The 21,443-nt window shown below is 37.0% G+C and overlaps 1 protein-coding gene across 3 annotated transcripts in view; it reads right to left on the reverse strand.

Moving 5' to 3' along the window:
• SLC12A2 (solute carrier family 12 member 2) overlaps positions 1-21,443 on the reverse strand; it is a 65,375-nt gene that overhangs the window by 13,229 nt on the left and 30,703 nt on the right. For all 3 annotated transcript variants that reach the window (XM_087926890.1, XM_026703956.2, XM_026703954.2), the window contains exons 9-19: positions 19,885-20,012; positions 19,723-19,807; positions 13,478-13,629; positions 9,916-10,023; positions 9,506-9,629; positions 8,996-9,097; positions 8,464-8,619; positions 7,207-7,306; positions 6,287-6,398; positions 4,174-4,314; positions 350-456 (exon numbers count right to left, since the gene is read on the reverse strand). In XM_087926890.1, the coding sequence (XP_087783016.1) occupies positions 350-456; positions 4,174-4,314; positions 6,287-6,398; positions 7,207-7,306; positions 8,464-8,619; positions 8,996-9,097; positions 9,506-9,629; positions 9,916-10,023; positions 13,478-13,629; positions 19,723-19,807; positions 19,885-20,012 (1,315 nt within the window). The remainder of the gene's footprint in view (positions 1-349; positions 457-4,173; positions 4,315-6,286; positions 6,399-7,206; positions 7,307-8,463; positions 8,620-8,995; positions 9,098-9,505; positions 9,630-9,915; positions 10,024-13,477; positions 13,630-19,722; positions 19,808-19,884; positions 20,013-21,443) is intronic.

Raw genomic sequence — 21,443 nt, forward strand, 5'->3', positions numbered from 1 at the left:
TTTTGTTCAAATGCTCGCCACTGGCAAAATCATTATGGGTAGTCTTTGACTTAGAACAATTGATATAACACAAAAAAGCAAAAACCATAATCATACATAATCACTTCTCCAGGAACAATTTATCGTTCCACATTATCTTCAAAGCCAATGTCCATTTCACATCTCAAAACAGTATCAGGGATATGAACTGCCATAGAGAAGGCTTGCCTTCAGAAATCCCGAATTACTGCCCACGATATCAGAATATACTAGTAGAAAAAGGCTGTTTATAATTATTCTGAAAACTCTGATAAATTGATAAGCATAGATATTCGGTTACAAGAACAATATCTTAATTACTACTACTTACTGTAATAAGTTGATGTAGATGTCAACATCATTCATATCAGCTGACTGCCAATCCTTCTTAAATCCAAGAACAAGAGTATTTGGTCTCATTCTTCCTAAACCTGCAGCCTTGGAAAAAGTATATACAACAAAAGTATATATATATATATTCGTAGATTTTCACGGTATGTAGGTCTAGGTGTGTTCAGGTCTTTTCCCGTGTAAGATTAAGAGTATCTTGGCGACGTTTCAGCGAGGTCCCACTCGCCATCCTCAGGCTGGTGCTTTCGGCTTCGTGCCAGTACAAGCAGTGTGTGATCGGAGCTGCCGTCTCTTTATAAATACTGGTGGTGGGGGCTGGTATGCTGGGCTGGTTGGCTGCACTGCTGCCAATGGGAGTCTGCTGATGGAGTTGATGTTGGTATAATTGGCTGTGTGATGGCCTTGTGAGTTTTGTTGTGGAGATATCCTGGATCTTGTGCTATAATCTCCTGGATCATTTGTTTTGTAGTGATCTTTTTTCCATTAGCCTCTAACACATTTCCATGTGTTTTAACAGCTTGGGTAATGGGTTGTGTGATGGGCTTGCAAGTTCTTTTGTTGTGGTATCGTGGGTCCTGAGTTGTAATCTCCTGGGTTGTTTGTGTTTTGATCTCTTTTCCATTAGCCTCCTGTGTAGTAACGCCTTGGGTAATGGGTTGTGTGATGACCTTGTGAGATTTATTGCTGTGGTATCCTTGGTCTTGTGCTGTGATATCCTGGGTCATTTGCTGTGTTCTTGTGGTATAATTTCCTGAGTTTTCTGATGTGATGTCCTGAGCGGGTGGCTGTGATGTAGCATTCTGGGTTTTAGTCTGGCTTCAAGTTTGTGGTCTGGGTCTGTGTTCTTGGCGTGTGTCAGCTTGCTTGGTTTTGGGGTCGGGGGGGTGCGATAGCTGGCGAAGCAGCCGTGGTCTGTTTTCTAGGTGGTGGTTGTCCATTTATAGGATGGACTTGGGCCTGGATCTGATGAGGGGGATTGGCGGTGGTGTCCCGTGTTGTTTTGGGTCTGGTGTTGGTTTTCGTGGCTGGGACTTGTTTGTTGGTGAAGGCTAGCTTCCAGATGTCTGGTAGGCGGGAGGTATTGTCCCGTCTATTCATGTTATGGGGGTGTTTATCTCGATGGCTTCCCTGATTATTCTCTTGGCGGAGTGTTCAGTTTCTTAAGATCAACTCCATAGCCAAGACCCTCATCTCCAGTACTAAACGCCTAGCTGACGAAGACCACCTGAGAACAGAACTACACACCCTCACTAACGTATTAATTTCCAACGGATTCCAAAGAAACACTATCACCAATCTAATCCGAAAAGAGGTACCCCCAAAACACCAAGACACAGAATAAGGCAACGGCATCACACTCCTACCCTACATCAAAGGCACCACAGACAAAATCAGCAAAATTCTCCACAAAAAAAATATCAGGACAGCCTTCGGCACTGACCAAAAAAAATCCAACATCCTAAAAAACCCCAAATACAAGATCCAGCGAGAAAACCAAGGAGTTTATGAAATACCATGCAACAATTGCCCAGCCACATATATTGGACAAACCAACAGGAGAATAAATGCACGCATCGCAGAACACAAAAACGCAGTCAGAAGAGAAGAAAATACTTCCTCCCTCCTCCAGCACCTTAAAGCCACAGGACATGAAATTAATTTTGAAGGAACCAAATTAATATCCAACAGTGAACACTCCAGCAAGAGAATAATCAGGGAAGCCATCGAGATAGAGAAACACCCCCATAACATGAATAGACGGGATGATACCTCCCGCCTACCAGACATCTGGAAGCTAGCCCTCACCAACAAATGAGTCCCAGCCACGAAAACCAACACCAGACTCGAAACAACACGGGACACCACCGCCAATCCCCCTAATCAGACCCAAGCCCAAGCCCATCCTATAAACGAAGGACAAACTCAGGAAATTACACCACAAGAACTCAAGAAGTTGCAACACAGCAAATGACCCAGGATATCACAGCACAAGACCAAGGATACCACAGCAATAAATCTCACAAGGTCATCACACAACCCATTACCCAAGCTATTACTACACAGGAGGCTAATGGAAAAGAGATCAAAACACAAACGACCCAACCAGTCAAGAGGCAGCAGTGCTGCCAACCAGCCCAGCACACTACCCCCCGCCCCCAGTATTTATAGAGAGATGGCAGCTCCAATCACACACTGCTTGCACTGGCATGAAGCCGAAAGGACCAGCCTGAGGATGGCGAGTGGGACCTCGCCGAAACGTCGCCAAGATACACTTAATCTCACACGGGAAAAGACCCGACCACACCTAGACCTACATAGATAGATAGATAGATAGATAGATAGATAGATAGATAGATAGATAGATAGATAGATAGATAGGAATGGTATGCCTATCTTTAAATTTTGCTTTATTCAGATTAAATAAAAACACTGAAATGTTTCTACCCTATTTAGTCCTATGTTTTATTGGGAATCATTTGACAACTGGCTAAAATTTAGAAGCCCTCTAAATGCTTCAAGATGAGGACTGAAATAAAAACTAATCTTGCAAGCAAATTTAAGCTCAAACGTGTGCCTTTCTATGTCATAGCACTGACTAGTTAGCATCTGGGTCACCACATTCTCTGCTAGAACCGAAGGACCAATCTCATTTTGGAGCAATTTCTTGCTAACTATTGATTTGAGCACTTTTGTTGCTTTTTACTGATGATCTACACTATAGCATGATATTAATGTTGGTATGTACTATCTGTGGTCCTAGACAACATATATCCCCTCAAAGTCTACGTTAATGTCTCAAAACTCTTCCTACATTTTTAAAAGAACATTAGCATAAAATTATTAATACATAAGTAATTTTTTTACTTATATAAAATGAATCATTGCATTTAATCAATATTTTTATCCACATTCTCATACTTTTTGAGCTTACTACATCATTCAAAGTGGTTGTGGGAAGGATGAGAACAGTAGCATTTCTCCCAACCCAGAATAGGCTGTAAAGAGATTCTGAGAACGCCACTTATTTTCCTACTGAAATAATGTACAGGGTTTGCAGTTGTTTTGTGATTTCTCTCAGCACTCTCCAGATTCTTCTAATGAAACTCAGAAAGAAGGGTACAATTATAAAGGTAAAGGAGGCCATCAGAATTATCTCTGCACAGAGACCTAATATTTTTCATTCTATTTCTGGATGGAATTCTTTCTAAAAGGGAGCAGGAGAGTGGTTTTGTCATCTTATAAGACCACACAGAATTTTACGGCTTTAAGACTTATTTCAAATCTGTTGTCATCTCACTGTCTAATGAAGAGAATATTCAAATACACATTTCTTGAATACCTGTACCTTTTAATAATATGGCAGAATAGAAGGAGCTCTACAAACTGTAGCAATTTTTAGAATAATCTGCAGCAAGTGAGGGACAGTGAATGATGCATGAAACCCAGCTGCAGAAAAATTAGCTTCCCTTCCTTTACTTTTTGATACTCAAAACCTAAAGAATGTCAAATTCTAATACATAAAAAACAATCAAGCTTCAATTTCTGTTGTATGAGAAACAGTGTTCACCTATTCCTGACCATTTTTATTTTCTGAATATTACTTTTCCTATACTGTAATTCTAAAACATGTTTAGATAATATCTATTTATAAACAGAAATTATTTATTAAACAATCTTGTAAAGCCGTTCCATCTATTGGGATATATGTTATATAACACAACTCATACAAAATTTGTATAATAATATAATAAAAAACACAAACAATTACAAAAAAGAAAACTCCCTTTTAGAAAGATCACTTACCTGCATTAAGTACTGTGCACCATCTCGCATGTCTTCTGCGTGCACTGGAGCATAAAATGCTTTCATTTTGTTTTTAATAAGCCACCGTTGGTACCTGGCCAAGTCAGCTGACAATTCCTTCATGGCTTGCCTGCGAGGACCCTAAAAGACACATAACCTTTTATGAAAAATTTTGGGAAAAAAATAAATGTGCATTCCTTATTGAAGACTATGCATTGCTCTATCAAAAAATATAACTCTGAGTGTGTTCCAGCTTTTTTATTGCGTTCTTGTGTTCAATAAAAAAGCTGAAACACACTTCATCACTAGTCCAACATATGAAAGCCACAGGTCTGGAATTTGGTCTGGAGTTTGCTGTGTTCTGCTTGATTGGTGTTTCTAATACCTTCTTGTCTGTTTTGTAGCATTTTTTTGTCTTGATTGGCTCGCAACATTGTGTTTCCTGTATTGGAGGCTTTTAGTGTGGCTTGGCTTCGAGTAAACGGACGGCTATCATTAGGAAGCTAGGTTTCATCTGGGTGCCTGGTTGGGGTGTGTTTGAGCTGGAGGTATCGGGGGGGGGGGGTCTGTTTATGCCCAGGTGTTTGCTTGGCTTGTGGTGTGGAGATTTTTTTGTTTGAGAGTGCAAGCTTCCAGATAATTGACAATCTGGTAGAGTCATCTCTTTTATTCATGCTTTCAGGTCTTTTTTCAATCTCCATGGCTTCTCTGATAATTCTGTAGCTGGGGTTTTCTATAGTGGCTAGGGTTTTGGTGCTATTGAAGTTGATGCTATGACATGTGGCTTTCATGTGTTGGACTAGTGAGGAAGTGTGTTCCAGCTTTTTTTACTGCATTTTTGTGTTCATCCAGGCGGGTACTTATTCTTCTATCGGTCTGTCCAATGTATGTGGCAGGGCATGATGCACAGGGGACTTCATATATGCCTTGGTTTTCCAGGTCAATTTTATCTTTGGGGTTTCTTAGGATGGCTGCTATATTTCTGTCTATTTTGAAGGCAGTCTTGATGTGATATCTGTGTAGTATCTTACTGATTTTGTCTGTAGTACCTCTTATGTCCATAGGTCTGTTCATCTTCCAGGTCTCCATTATTTCTCGGTGTGTTTTTGTGGATCAGGCCTATGATTTTGCTTTTGTGGAAGCCGTTGGCTGTCAGTACTTTAGTCATGGTGCATAGTTCAGTCTTTGTGTGTCTTGTCTGCCAGGCGTTTGTTCTGGCAATTAGTGTTTTGGCCATGGAGTTTATCTGTGCTGGGTGGTGGGATTGGGCATTGAGGTAGTGGTTGGTGTGTGCACCCTGACTAAAGTACTGACATGCACCCTGATTAAAAGCATGAATAGAAGAAGAGAGAAGAGAGAAGTTGAGAGAAGAGAGAAGTTACCCATTTCACAAGGTATGAGAAACTGCATACCTAAAACCTTTTGCAACTCAAGTATTTCTGTGTACTGTGGTATCTGAATATTAAACAAACTAGGCTTGTCAAATTGTTCCTTAGTAGCTAGGAAACAAAACTCATTCTCCAAGAACACATCATATCTTCATGCTTCTATTACAACATTATTAAACATACATAAGACAAACATTATCCTTAAAAATAAAAATAATATAAGAATGGCAACATGCAAAACTTTAATAACATTTTAGTGTTTTATGACACATGATTACATTGTAACTTCCAGCAACAAATTGACTTATTAAAAATTGAATTTAGCCCATACCTGAAGTAATATTTGAAAATTGTATCATGTTACAGATGTTATTTCTAATACTGACTGACAACAGTATTGTCTTTGTATCAACAGTATTCTTTGAATGGTCACTGTTATTTACATTACATAAAAAGTAATTATCTGAAAAGAAGAATATTTCTTCATCTTTACCTTTACCTGCTTTATGATTATTAAGAATCAAGATGGTTTTAAAGATAAAACTGTTAAACAAATATTTATTTGATACCGTAACTAGAGTATCACCATATGTTTTATTTCATTTCTTCTATTTCATGCAATTTGCTTTATCTTAGACTTCTAGATAAATGAGGGGAAAGGGAAAAATTACAACAGGACAGAAATAATTTTTTTGAGAAGTATAGCCAATTATTTAGAGACTTACCCTATGTACGTGACCACAGATCATCAATCCCACATTTTTGGTGAAGGCATGGACCAGATGAAGCAAAGCTGGACGTGAGTTTGGAGCACCACTCATGACAAGGCATTGTGGCCTAATTTTAGATTCAAACAACAGTTAACATGTACATTTTTGCAATCCAATCTGAACTGTTGTTAAAATGTTGTCATTAAGCAGTATCTGCACATGAAAACAATTTGGAATTAACATCATACTTTTCATGTGACTGGAATCACCATTTGTTATTTATTTGTAACATCAAGACTCTCTTATACTGGACTTGAATAATATTGTCCAAGTGAAAAATATGGCCTACATATATATTTACTAAAATAAGGAGATGGATTCTGACCTAATCTATTGGTCAGGGACTAGTCTAAACATCAAAACAAAGGAGACAAATACAGCACAAGGATGTATTGTGATAGAAGAACTAAATAATATTTTGATGTTATTATTAAGTCATCAACTACTATTTAAGCAAATTTCCCACAGAAAAAAATATCTCTTTCCCAGCTGCATATAAAAACTAATTTATGAACCTTTGCTACATATTGGCCTTTGCATATCTACTTGGAATTACCAGCTCTGAGAGATTGCAATTAATAAAAAAACTGAGTAAGTTTTAAAATTCTTCTTCTGTGATTCATAACAGTATCACATAGTGAAGCTAGAAACTAGCCACTTATATGCTTTGTCAAAGGAAGGCTTAGTCCAAATCAGCAATAGAGAAGTATCCTAACCATCCAATACCAACAGCAACACATTTTGATTATTCTAATTCAGTGTAAGCCAACCAACACTAATTTTCCAAATATTTTTTAAAAATATTTTTTTCTCCCCAGACCACTGTTCTTATACTTCAAGTCTAGCAATATACCGATTACTATTTTCCAACTTACCTGAAGTTTTTTACATGGTCTTCAACACCAGTAAGGCGGACAGCATGCTGCAAAGCACTGAGATAAGTCAAAGCTTGAGTTGAGGAACCCCAGTTCACATCTGCAAAAAAACAACTTTAATATTGAAACAGAAAATGCCCTATAGCAATCTTAATTTGAAGGAAACATAACTGAATATTATACTCATGCTTCTACTTACCAGGCAAGCCACATCCCAACCCGACTCAAAAATTATATATTAAGGTACATTATCTTAGCACTTCATTAAGAAAAAAAATAAACCACATAGGCATCATCATTAGTAATTTACTTGACCCTAAAATTTATTTTTATAATCAAATATAGTATATTATGGAGGCATAACATGTTCTCTTCAGACAAGTTCCAAGAATAATCAGATATGCAATTTTTTCAAATTTAAGGGTCTCTTTATATTTTTTATAGCTAAATAAAAAGAGGGAATGGGGATTCTTCAAATTTTAATGTGAAGGATAATTAATAGTTACCAAGGGTACATTTATTAGAAAAAAACACTAGCTTAAGTTTCTAAGTGTTAGAATCTTAACTGTAGATTAATGATTATAGGACACAACTATAAGAAATTAGAGTAAAATATTAATTGGTAAAAAGAATGGCATTTCTGGAGAGTTTCAGAAAGTGATGAGGTAATCTGAGCTCAAGAAAAAGATATAAGAATCCTATTTGAAAAAGTCCCAGAGGACAGAAGTAATCAATGGGAAGCCAAGAAGCTATACTGTGAGGTAATAGTGAACTTTCAAGGCACAGAGTATCAGATTTCCGTTTAATGGCTAAAGAAACTTAAGAAAAAGAAACCTAAGGAAAAAGATATGGAAAATGAATTGATTTTAAAACCCAGATGTAATCAAGAAAACCTTTACTGCCTCTCTTCAAAGCTGTGTGAATTTTGCTGAGATGAAGCTTAAGAGAGTCTGGTCTGAAAGAAAAGCTACTGAAGGCATATTAGCTAAGAAAGTCTTGCAAAATAAGACTGCTGTGTAAACATATAATAAAACAATTGAACTATTCAACCATTATTTGAAAAATAGTGCTTTATTTCATTTTGTTACTGATTCCCTTGACAAACTGTTACTCTGCAACAATGAAAGTTTCAATTTTACCATATAGACAAATTCTGATTTTGATTTATTTCACCTAAACTTAACATTAGGTTTCGTGTGAAGTAGCAGTAAAGGGGGGAACCATGCATATCCAACTGGCTGAAAAAGATGTACCCACCTGGCTTCTTGTAAGTTACATAAATGTAGAGTCCTAGAATAATAACATATGTGAGGAGTGCTGCCTTCCAGTTAATAATAAACATAACTATGCAGCAGAGAATTGCTCCAATTAGAGATATCCACATGTTGTAGTATTTAAAAGCAGGACGCCAGCCTATTCAAAAGCAAATAAAAATTTAATAAGCATACATGTTTTATGACATATATAAAACTTATCCTTTCATTGCCACATGTTAATATGTTGTATAAACAAAAACTTGTTATATAAATTTGCCAGCATTCATATATGCAGTTGCTATGTACTTAAATATATCAAAAATGAAACAAAATAGTATAGTAATACTATGCTTTTCTCCCACCCTCCAAACTTTTGCAATTCAGATTGCTGTTTGCAATCTGATTAAGCTGGAAATTATTTTTTATGCCTGTTGGCGTTTATTTAAAAAAAGGGTGTACAATTAGCATTGTTGTTTAAAAGTATTTTTAAAAAGACCCCATTATATTGACTAGGATCAATATAAAATCCATACCTGGTGATTTTGCCAGTGAAGCATGGAACACGGAAAAATTAATTAAAGCATAGGAAGCCAAGAAGAAATTGGAGATAATTGGAGCAATTACATTCAATTCAGCTGCAAAGACAGAAACACATAATCATATTGATTTTTTTGAGCAGACTGCTATGGAAAATCAGCTCCTTACTTGAATTGGTGGTTCTTTTGATTTTGTATTCTTTGTAGTCTTTTATAGTGAGACAGACAGAACTTCCAAGAGTGGTGCTGCAAATTAAAAGGACTGCCTTCTTTCATATATGCAGACATATGCAATCTGGATTTGGGTGGCAAAAGTGGCTTTTCTGCTAAAGCTTTTTGCATTTAATTGGGATAGCAGGATGAGACAACTCTAGAACTGAAATCAAGCTGAAATATCTCTTACTAAGAATATAGCAAAAGGTATAAATACACAGAATGTATTTACAGAATATATATATAATTCAGATTTTTAAAAAAGTTTTGTATAGAAATATCATTTAAACTAACCAATTAATATGAATCCAAGAGCAATCAAAAAAGTGAGAAGATACCCTCGTAAAGGTTCATTATTTTTCCCATAGCCTTTAGCAAACACCAGAAAACCCGGATAGATATTGTCTTTGCACAACGCCTAGGATCAAAAGAGATGACCAATTAAAGTATGGACATATGAAAAAACATTCAAGGCATTAAATCTTAAAAGACAAGGGCCAAGCACATATATGCAGTAATAAAAATTTCAATAACATTAAAACTGTACAGATCATCAACAATCTAGCCACAAGACAATATAGTTGATAGACAAAGCAGGCAGCATTATTAGGTATATGGCCTTTTTTTAAATGAAGACTTACTACATAAATTAAAAGCAAGCTGAGAAAATGTTTGAAGAAAACAATGAAAACAATCCTTCTTACCTGAAAGATTTTAGGTGCACTGACAAGAGAGGCTAATGCTGAAGAAAGGGTTGCAGAAAATATACCAGCTGTTATCAGTGGGGCAAATCCTGATACCATGCTCATTACCTGTACATTGAATAGGAAATAAGAAAATAGTTCGCTGGAAAGAATTATTGTTATGAAAATGGAATCTGTATTAAGACTTTTGAAAGCAAGGCTTGCATTTAAACATTTTAAACTGTTTCATAAATGAATTGGTTTGTTTTGGGTTTTTTTGGAAGGAGCCAAACTCAAGTTACCAAGATTACTGAGACAGCAGATAGGCAGATAATATCCCTTTCAAACAGTAGTTTTAATTCTTATATTTTAAACAATATTTTTGTGATATTTCTTAACACTAACTCACCATTATGGGTTAGTTACTATTCAGTACCCTTGTAATCCTGGCAAGTTCTTGGTTCCAGTTACAATACAAACTCTGAAGAGGACCAGACTTATTTGAGCTTTATTTAAATGTATTTGTTTTTTCTCATGAAAAAATTAACACAGAGAATTCTTTTTTTGAAACAGCTGTAAAATGGTGGGGTAATATATGAGCTATCAATGAGATTATTATTCTCAAACAACTACAAAGTAATTATAGCTTTAAAACTGTTTAAATTTTATAAAAGAAATGCAACTTCCTAAAAAACATTCAGTGCCAATATTTCTAATTAAAATATTTCTTGCATGCTCTGTTTGGCCTCAATGCCCTCATAATGTTTGAAAACATGAAGTCATAAAGTGTTTGCCAAAACTAAACCTGGAATTATTATTACAGAAAAGAAAAAAAGGAAGGAAAAACAAATAAAGTTGACTGAGTGACTTTGATTCAGTCACTCTCTCTCAGCTCAATCTACCTCACAGGTTTGTTGTGCAGAAAATAGGAAGAGAAAAGAGTATAGACAATCCTCAAAATACAATCATACTGAAATCTGTCCACTTTGGTTGCATGTCATGATGACTCTTAAGCAAGGTGGCCTCGCTTCATGACCCAACTCCCTGTTCCTCTGATGCTGTCATTAAATGAATAGTCTTTAAGCAGAGCATGTGGTACCTCAGGCCTCTTAGTGCAGGCCCAGGCCCTCTCAAGGCCTCCATCCACTCCCAAAACATCCTGTGATCCATTTCTCACCACTTCGAGCCCTACAGGCTTTTTAGGTGCATGCAGGACTTTCCCTTCAATCCTTAATGAAATAAAATTTTAATCAAAGTTTAAGAATTTTTTTAAAATGAAAATAAATCAATTTTAAAAATTGGACACTAGAGGGAAGTTAAGATTTTAGTTAAAGAGAAAATTAACAGTTAATTAATTAACAGTTAATTAACTGGGATAGATACTGAAGGGGACTTTTGGAAACACGGAATCAAATTAGTATCTTCAATGTCAATAGCAATGTTTGTTTCTATCAATAGTTTGTGCCCAAAAATATTATGGAAGAAATTTCAAGTGAAGAACAAGTTTTACTTGACAAGACAGATATGGATAGAAATGGAGCTACAAATGACCATTATAAAAATGACATGGAAAAGCTTGGTGCACCTGGAGAAGAATACTCATGTGTGAATGCTGTTTGTTGATTTTAGTTCAGCATTCAACACAATCATTCCTCAGCATTTGGTGAACAAACTGGGCCTATTAAGTTTTAATACTCCTCTATGTAATTGGAGACCTGATTTCCTTATTTATAGACCCCAGTTTGGGCAAGCTGGAAGAAAAGTTTCCAACTCCATCCTCCTTGAGTACAGGTTCCCCATAGGGCTGTGTCTTGAATCCACTACTGTTCACCTTGATGACCCACGACTGCTGTGCCAAATCTGCTACGAATCATATTGTGAAGTATGCGGATGACACGGCAGTGGTGGGACTTATCTAGGACGATAATGAAGATGCTTATAGGGAAGAGGTGAAGGTTCTGGTGGACTGATGCAATAAAAGTAACCTGGTTCTAAACATTAATAAAACAAAGATTGTTGTAGATTTTAGAAAAGCCAACATAGTCATACTCCACTCAGTATCAAGGCTGCAGCTGCGGAGGTGGTCAACAGTATTAAGTATCTTGGGGTGCAGATAACTAATGATCTGAATTGGTTTCCCCTTGTCACTCTTAGTGAAGCATGCAGAACAGCTTCTGCATTTCCTGCATCGGATGAGGAAACCACTTCTTTTTCTTTCTGACCTGGCCACTTTTTACAGAGGCTCGACTGAGCGTTTTAACAAACTGCATCACTGTTTGGTTTGGTGGCAAGACTGCCTCAGATAGAAGATCCATACAGTTAGTGGTAAGGACAGCCGAGAAGATTATAGGAAGCTCGCTTCCCGATATTGCTTATAAGAGCTATGTGCTTAGAGCTCAAAGCGTTGTTAAGAGACCCCACACACCCCTTACTCCCCTCTGAAAGGAGGTTTCAAACTATTTCTAGCAGGACTACCTGATTCTGTAACAGCTTTGTTCCCGTAACATCTGTCTGGTAAACTCACAAGATTTGTTTTTCTCGCCATGTACATGTATAAATCCAAAGTAGACTGTGTTCTTTTTCTGTGTCATATAATATATGTGGGCATGTGAGTATATGCATATTTATTTATTTATTGATGTTTATGTAGTGTAGATTCAAAGTGGTGACACTTTGAGAGATGTATGCAACAAAATTTCATTTTAATATATGCCAATTAGTGTACATTTAAAGTGACAATAAAGTTATTCTAAGTCTAATGTTGATGCTTAATAATAAAAAGGAAAATAAAAATAATAAACCAAGAGAGTGACCTGGGTAATTCTTTACATTAGATTTACAAAAAAGCTTGTCAAAACTTTCAAGAATCTTGTGACAATGGACAAAGAAGAAATGAAATCAAATTTTGCAACATTATTTGAATGGACAAAAAATTAAGATTTCGAACTAAAAGGAAAGAATATAAAAGTTTTTTGATCAAGGTTTTTTTTGATCAAGGTCAAAACAAGATATGTTATTACTGGTAATCCTTAATGGACTTTTTACTGATGTAAGGACTGAAAAGATTATGGTTTATGGATTTGTTACAGATAAGAGATGGAATATAGGATGAAGAGATTGTAAGCTAAGAGGGGCTGAAAAGTTACAAAAATGTTTATGATGAACATGATGAAGATAGAACACACTATTTCATATATTTTTCTCTATTCTTTTCTTCCCTTTTCCTTTTTTTCTTCTCCTCTGAACCTTTCACTTTCTCTTTGTATTAGATTTTAATAATTAAAATCTGATAGATGATAGAAAAAGATAGATAGATAGATAGATAGATAGATAGATAGATAATAGATAGATAGAAAGAAAATCTGATAGTATATGAAGAAAGTGACAACAAAAAGGAACCGCCAAGACAAAAATATAGAAAAGCATGGCTTTCAATCAAACTTCCAATAACAGAAACATTTTCCATTTTAAATATTTGATTTCACATCCTTTTAACACAAAAATATCTTTCTTTGTAAAATTGTTTATAATATGGATAATTCCCTCCCTCAAAGAATTCCCAGGATTGGAAATGGTACTTTACCTGGAAATCATGAATTAGCCCATAAGAACATTTTGTTGTTTCACAGGAAGAGAAATCAAAATTCAGTCTACAAGCTGCTGATGTACAGTTTGTCAGCTCATTAACAATTGTGTCATTAAGCTTCCCGGTAGCATCCCGAACAACACAGGAACCTAGCAAAGTAGATAAAGAGATTACTTACCAAGCAGTAATACACATTTTACATCTATCTTAACCCATTCCTATAAAAAGGTCATTTAGATTTTGTTATTTTCATAAATATAGCAACAGCTACTCCTCCCTAGGATGGCTGCTACCCGGTAGGGAATTTTTTCTCCCCTGCTGACAATCTGCTATTTTTGTTGCCAAAGCTGCTTCTTTGGCAGTGTTGCTTCCTGGATTTCAGCGGAGGCACCTAGGAATGATCCAAGAGAACTTTTAGACAGCTGCGGACCCACATGGGAGGAGGGATCCAACACCCTGTAAGCGCAGCCAGAAAGTCATTGGTCTATTCTCCATCTCTTCCTATCAGCAGAAAGTTCTTGTAAGCAAGCCTGGGCTTTAATTTCATTTTTCCACATTTTGTTTTGTTCTTTATCTTTAAAGGTTAAATTGGCTGACTGAATGCTGATTTATTTTAACCCCCTATCTGTGTTTTTTTTTTATTCTGCTTTTCTTCTTTGATCTATTTGGCTGTTCTCTTTAACTTCATTAACTTCTTGGAATGAGATATCCAGAAAATACCTTCCCTGTTCTTTTGTCTTTTCCCTGTCCTGTTTATTTACATTGACCAACAACATATTGGATTATAGAGGGAAGGAGGCTGACACTGGGACAAAAAATATCTGCTTGGCAACATGTAATCTTTAGGTGAGTTTTTCTAGTCAGAAATAGCAGAGTCTGTGGAAAACATTAAGAGGCAAAAAGGGTGTAATTTCAAAGCAGTAGATTGGTTGAGAAGAAAAATGGACACAGAAATAAGTGTCAACTTTATATATCTTCCTCAACTCCAAGTCTGTACTTCTATATAGAGTAGAAAACTGTCTAGATGGGTAAATTGTAAGTTGCTTTTTTAAAAGTGGATTGAAGGAAATGTGAATCTATCACATTTAACTAGGGAACAATTTCATCTGGATTATTTTAGGAAGATAGACTGGCTTTGGAAATTGGATTTATTGCATTCAATCAAAAAAAAGCATTGATGAGAGATGGTATTAAAAGAACAATTGTGGATATTTGCTCCAGGATTAACCAGGATTAATTTTGGGGATGTTTTGGGAAAGTTAAGAAACTGTGGTAGACAGAGGGTTTTGGAATTTTAATCTTGTTTTTTTGTATTACTACTGTTCTTCTGTTAACTATTTTGTTTTTAATATAGTATATTTAATACATTTACAGACGTTTCTAAACTTTTGTTTTTATTTTGTCATCTTCCATTTTTACTTTGTCATTTACTGAGCATAGATTAATGAGAAAAAACATGAATTTCAATCACTGTAATCAGGCTGCAGCATATCAAAATTGACAAAAGTGAATGGGTTCTGAATACTTTCTGAATGCTCTATAGATGACAGGTTAACAGTTTGTAAATAGATTTAGTCTGTTAGTAATTTAAAATTCTTTGGACCTGTTTTACAAGGGGTAGGAAACTAATATTGTTGTAATCTAACTAGGGAAGACAATATGTGTACAGGAAGTCCTTAACTTATGACCACAATTGAGCCCCAAATTTTGTTGCTAAGTGAAACATTTAAGTGAATTTTGCCCCATTTGATGATCTTTCTTGCCACATTCGTTAAGTGAAACACTGCAGTTAAGTTAGTAACATGGTTCTTATTATTATTACCTTTATTGTCAGAGTACAACATGTGTACAATGAGATTGGCTGAGCCTTCCTTCGTGCTCCCCCCACAAAACACATCTCACAGAAGTCCCTAACCCAGTCCCAATCTTATTACACTATGTGACCTTGTTGCACAATGCACCGGCCCTACAAGTCTATCAGGTAATCCTTGACTTCTGACCACAACAGAGCCCAGCATTTCTGTTGCTAAGTGAGGCATTTGTTAGGTGAATTTTGCCCCATTTGATTACCTTTTTTGACACAGTTGTTGAATGAGTCAATGTAGTTGTTAAATTAACATGGTTGTTAAGTGAATCTGGCTTCCCAACTGACTTTCCTTGTCAGAAGATTGCAAAAGGTGGTCACATGATCCTGGGACATTGCAATCGTTTTAAATATGACTCAGTTGCTTAATATCTGAATTTTGATCATGTGACCATGCAGATGCTGCAACAGTGACAAGTCACTTTTTTCAGTGCTGTTGTAACTTTGAACAAACACGAAATGTCAAGGACTTCCTCGAGCAATTCAATAGTGTTACCCTTACACATTTATGGAATGTGTAATTAAAGTAATTAATGTGTAATTCAAGTAATTAGTTTGGCAGGGCAGGAGTAATTCAGGCTTGAAAGCATCGCAAAACTCACACAGTTGGGAAGACGCCAGGAACACAGATAAACCATGACAATACAAGATAAAATCACGTTTGCTCCCAACAGCTTGCCGCACGCAGCTTGCCTTTTTTATAAACTGTGTTCCCAGCTGCAGCTAATGAAAGGAATTAGGGCCCTTTTCTCCCCTGTAAGCCACACAACCCATGTTGCTCTCTTCTCCATTCCTCCCTGCGTGCCTGAGGATGAAGAGGGTGTGGGCCTGGGTCTTTCTCTGAATTCCCTCTCCCTTGTTCTACCTCTCTCCTGCTCTGCCCAGCCGGATTTTGCCCTTCCCCAGTTTCCTCCACAGCCAATGGAGCCACACTCCCACTCCCTGTCAGCTTTTCGACTTCCTCCTTGGGTTCAGACTCCGACAGGGGCATGACATATCTATGCTGCTGTTATTCAGTATCAGTTGTAGCTTCCAAATACTCTTCAAGGATAGCCCCATGTAAACCATAGTGCAATAACCCAACCGGAGGGTGACCAAGGCATGAGTGTTTACGTGCAGTAATTAAAAACTATTTACAAACTAGGATTCTCTATTCTTTAAACTGAGAGTGTATTATATCACCTAGACCGGGTGTTGGTAACCCACGAATCCAGAGCCACGTGTGGCTCTTTGGGCCCTCTGCTGCGACTCCCTGTCACATCACTGGGTGGCCCTGCCTCTCGGCCTCCCCAGTCACTCCTCACCTGGCCTGAGAAGGGTGACAGTGGGGGATGGAGAAGCGGCCGGGGCTTCTTCCGGCCCTTGTTGATGCTGGGCATGCCTCGGTTGCTTGAGATGAGCAACCTGCTCTCTGCCCTGAGATACTGGCACAACCCAGCCACGACTGATGTCAGCCTTCCTAATACAACAGCTGGTGGAGTAGGAATGGGATCCTGGAGAATGGGACGACAGAAAGGAGGATGGGCCCACAGCACCCAGCTGTGGCTTTAAGAAGCTTAGGGCAGCAGAAAAAGGGGGCTGGCCCTGCCAAACCTCATGCCCACCCCAAGAGTCAGGCTTAGAGAAAGCAAGAATGCCCTCGCCAAAGATGCTCGTCAGCCAGTCAACCCACCCACCCTGTATGCCTTTGCTGTGCTTTGGCAAGCCCGGGTTTGGCAAGCCCGATTTAGGATTACCTGCTCATGCATGCCCTGCAACCCCACCACAGCTGGCCAGGGGATCACAAGAGGAGGAGGAGGATCGCCGGAGCCTTAATGCAGGAGTGAAGTGGCACTGGACTTGCCTTTGCACCACATTTGTGCTCTAGGCACCTCTGCCTCCTGTTGCTTCAGGCTGGAGCTCGTGCCGTCCGCACTCAGCCGAAGAGCTGCAGGTGGGGGACACGGCAAGGCGATGGCCAGAGTTTTACAGCAGAGGAGCGAAGTGGCCCTGTACTTGCTTTCGCACCACATTTGCACTCAGGTAGCCATTGTCTCCTGTCACTTGGGCTCACAGCTGTAAGCCACGTCCTGTTGCAAGGAGTGATTGGGACAGGGTCGCATTATGGCTCTACATTCAGGAGGAGGAGGGGACTCCATCTACCCCATTGTGAAGCGCGCTAATGTTCACTGTGCTGCACAAGGCACTGCGAGAGTGCCTCATGGTCTGCCCGATGCCTCATTTCAGAATTGGGGGGGTGAGAAACACACACAGAGATACAGAGAGGGGGAGAGCAGGGAAGAGACACACATGGGGGGGAGATAGAGAGACAGAGAGGGAGAGATGCAGAGAGGGAGATACAGAGAGAGAGAGAGGGAAAGAGTGGGCAGATGGAGAAGGAGACATACACAAAGAACACACAGAGAGGGGGAGCTAGAGGGAGAGAGGAGAGAAAGAGAAAGACACAGAGAGGGGGAGAGAGAAAGGTCAAAAGGGGTTTGTGGCTCTCGTTCTCTACCCTAATGACCATCTGGGTGGGCGTAGTTGGGGGTGGTGGTCATGTGACTGAGTGGGAGTGACAGATGTCAAGTTGGCCACAACCACCCCAGGTTTTGTGGCTCCCAGTGTTTTCTTTTCTGTGGGAAATGGGTCCAAATGGCTCTTTGAGTGATTATGGTTGCAGACCCCTGTCCTAGACGTCTGTTAAAACTATGGGAGATGTATCCCAATCATCTGAAGAGTTTCCAATGTAGTAAAACTACAGGAAGGTAAAGACAGTTTATGGAAGATAAACAAAAAGAAAATGATTTAAAAACAAGCATATTTGAAAACTGTCTTTTCCTCCCAGTATTTAAACTTTGGAATACTGCAAATTGTTAAGTTTTACAATACATGCAAAATACTGGAGTTGGTTGCCCAATAAATTCAAGCAATTAAATAAAACATATAACACAAATTAGTAACTGGAAAAGAGAAAGGAAAATTGACAAATCCTTTGTTCTTGGTGTCTAGTGATATTAGATGAACTTATTCACAAACATGCACCACTATCCGTGGAGGTTGCAATTGCAACGAGACATATACCATGATAAAAATAGCAGGTGTAAATTTGTTTGTTTCAGTCTATATAGCCTTAAACTCAAATGAGTAATTGAATCTACTAGAACAGTTGTTCTCAACCTGTGGTCCATTGACCACGGGGGGGGGGGGGTTTGCAATGTCATCCCTGCCATCCCTGAAGGCTTGAGGAAATGTTATGATTTAAATTTTGGGAGGTCTGTGGCCACAAAAAATATTTAAAGGGGGTCCATGGAAAAAAGGTTGACATTTTATTTGTGGAAAGAAAGGGGAAGGGGGATTTTGGGAGGCCTCATCTCCCCATCCTACCTTCTATGCTACTAGGGAAACAGAATTGTGAAAATGCTGTATTCCTGAATGATATGATTCTTAAATGCCATATACACATCATTTAAACTTTTTATGAACTAGGTAAAAAATATTACCAAGAATGAACATACACTTATCAGATTGTCTTAGTAATTAAGATTGTTCTTCATAAATCTAATTTTAAGCAATTTTAGAGAAGCAACACTTCTCACAAGTGTAAAAAAAACCCCTATGGACTAAGCTCTGGTAAAATTATGTTTGTTTTATCTAATTTAACAAATTATTATTATTTAAATAAAAGTTTGTCTTATATGTTATGAAGGAGAAATATAGGTCTTTAGCAATGACCCTTCTTTCTTTTTGATTCAACTTTTTAATAATTTCCTTAACAAGATATGTTCTGTATGCTTGGCTCTAGTATCCTATACTGCAAATCTGGTATTTTCAACAGCTAAGCACTGCTTAGAAACCCAAGTAGATGACCTACACTATAAATTTATACTGGTAGTGTAAATATTTAAGTAACATAAAACATAAATACCATAAAAAGCAAAAGCGATGTCTGGCTTTGGGGAGAATTTCTACTGAAATGGCTATTACGTGTTATAAAGAAACAAATATAACTTCAAAATATCTATAATCTATTTTTAGAAAATTTTAAACAACTAATTTACCTTGTACTGCAGTTTGAGTTTTCTTGTTCCTTTATTCTCCTTTACAAGTATAGACAATATTTATAATATTATTCTTGCCTTACCCTTTTCTGACTATATAGAGGTATAAATACTTGGTAATATCAAGTAGACTACAACATAGAAGGTTGGTCTAAGATGGTGCATACAGATAGATTGCATATAGATAGATGTAGATAGATTTTGTATTTGGTAAATTATAAGATGATTGTCTCTATATGAAGCATAAACAATAATTCAAATAGTAAAAACCAACCTATGAAAATTATGCACACACACATCAAGAAACTTCCAACCATTTAGAAGTGAAAACTGCTTACCTACTGATACTGCTAGTCCCATGTACACTACTGTAGTGATTAAGATGGCTAGCAGTGTCCCTTTAGGTATGGCTGATTGAGGATCCTGGAAAAAATGGAATTTATGAACCACAAGAACACTCCAAGAATTGAATAACGACAAAATAACTGAACATCACTCACCGCAAGATCACCTGAGATATTTGCACCAGCTAAAATGCCTGTTGCAGCTGGGAAAAATATAGCAAATACTGAAAAGAAAGTTGTATCGTCTCTGAAATCTGGTCCAAAGTTTTCTGTAAATATTTCAGCTATTAAATAAGAATGATAAAAAAGAATTATTTTAATGTTCTGTTGTCAAATAAACTTTGTATTTATTATTCCACCGAAGAAACTACAATGAAACTTTAAAAAATTATGTAATACTTAAAAAAACAAACTGTAAGGTGGACCTTTAAAAATGTGCTGTTTTTTATCAAATACAATCTTTCACCAAATCTGTGTATCCTTCAACTACCTGTAATTTTTCTCCCATTATTAACTAAAGCACATATTAATTTAATCATTTTCAGATTCACAAGAATTCCTGTAAGATTACAGTAGACATATTGATTAGAAACAGCTACAGGTAGTCCTCATTTATGTGTGTGTGTGTGTGTGTGTGTGTGTGTTTTTTATTTTATTTAAAATACATACTTTTCACCTTTCACTTAACGGTGTGTCGTCTGGGTACAAATAACTTGTGCAATAACATAAAAACCATATAGTTTTGCATCTTTTTCATATCTAAATTGTATTTGCATTGTATGTGTGAATTCCAAACTACTTTGATCTCTTGCTCCCCCGATTCTTGTTTAATTTTGAACTCACCCTTTTCATTCAAAGTATCTTTGTACCTAACAATATTTCCCATATTAAAAACATTTGGATGAATAAGTGCTTCTATTGTTGAAAGCCAAACTGGTATTTTCAAATAGTGCTGTTCTCTAATTTTCTCCCATACTAGCAGTAAAGCATTTCTTATATAGTGTCTTTGAAAGTAACCATGTATCTTATTTTTCCCATAACATAAAAAGACATGCCAACCCAATTGCAAATCATGTCCTCCAGGTTCAATAATCTTGTGTTCCTCAGTACAATCCATTCTTTCATCCATGTTAATACCCCAGCCTGATAATATAATTCCCAGTTTGGCAGTCCAAAACCTCCCCTTGTTCTTTTTTAAGTTAATTGCTCTTTTCCCTTACCATATAAATTTTAATATTATTTTATTCAGATCCTTAAAATATTTTTTCCAGTTTTATCCGGACTGTTTGAAACAGATACAATAATCTTGGTAGTATATTCATTTTAATTATGGCTATTCTTCTTGTTAACGATCATTGCAAACCTTTCCATTCCAAGTCTATCTTAATTTGTTGTAACAATTTATAATAATTATCTTCTTTAATAGTTACACATTTGCTGTTAATTATTTATTTTCTTGGTAATCTGAATATCTAATCTCTTCATTAAATCCTTTTTTTGCTTATCTGTGATATTCTTCATTAAAATCTTGGGTTTTTTTCTTTGTTTATTTTCAATCCTGTCACATCTTCATAGTCTTCTATTTTTTCCATCAATTTCAACCCTGTTTCTTGTGGATCTTCTAAAATAAAAACTAAATCAACTGCAAATGCCTTTAACTTGTATTCTTCCTTTTAATTCCCATACCTTTTATCTTCCTATCTTGTCTAATGTTT

The sequence above is a fragment of the Pseudonaja textilis genome, chromosome 2 (genome assembly GCF_049901715.1).
Source record: "Pseudonaja textilis isolate UNSWEBS1 chromosome 2, rPseTex1.2, whole genome shotgun sequence".
NCBI lineage: Eukaryota > Metazoa > Chordata > Lepidosauria > Squamata > Elapidae > Pseudonaja > Pseudonaja textilis.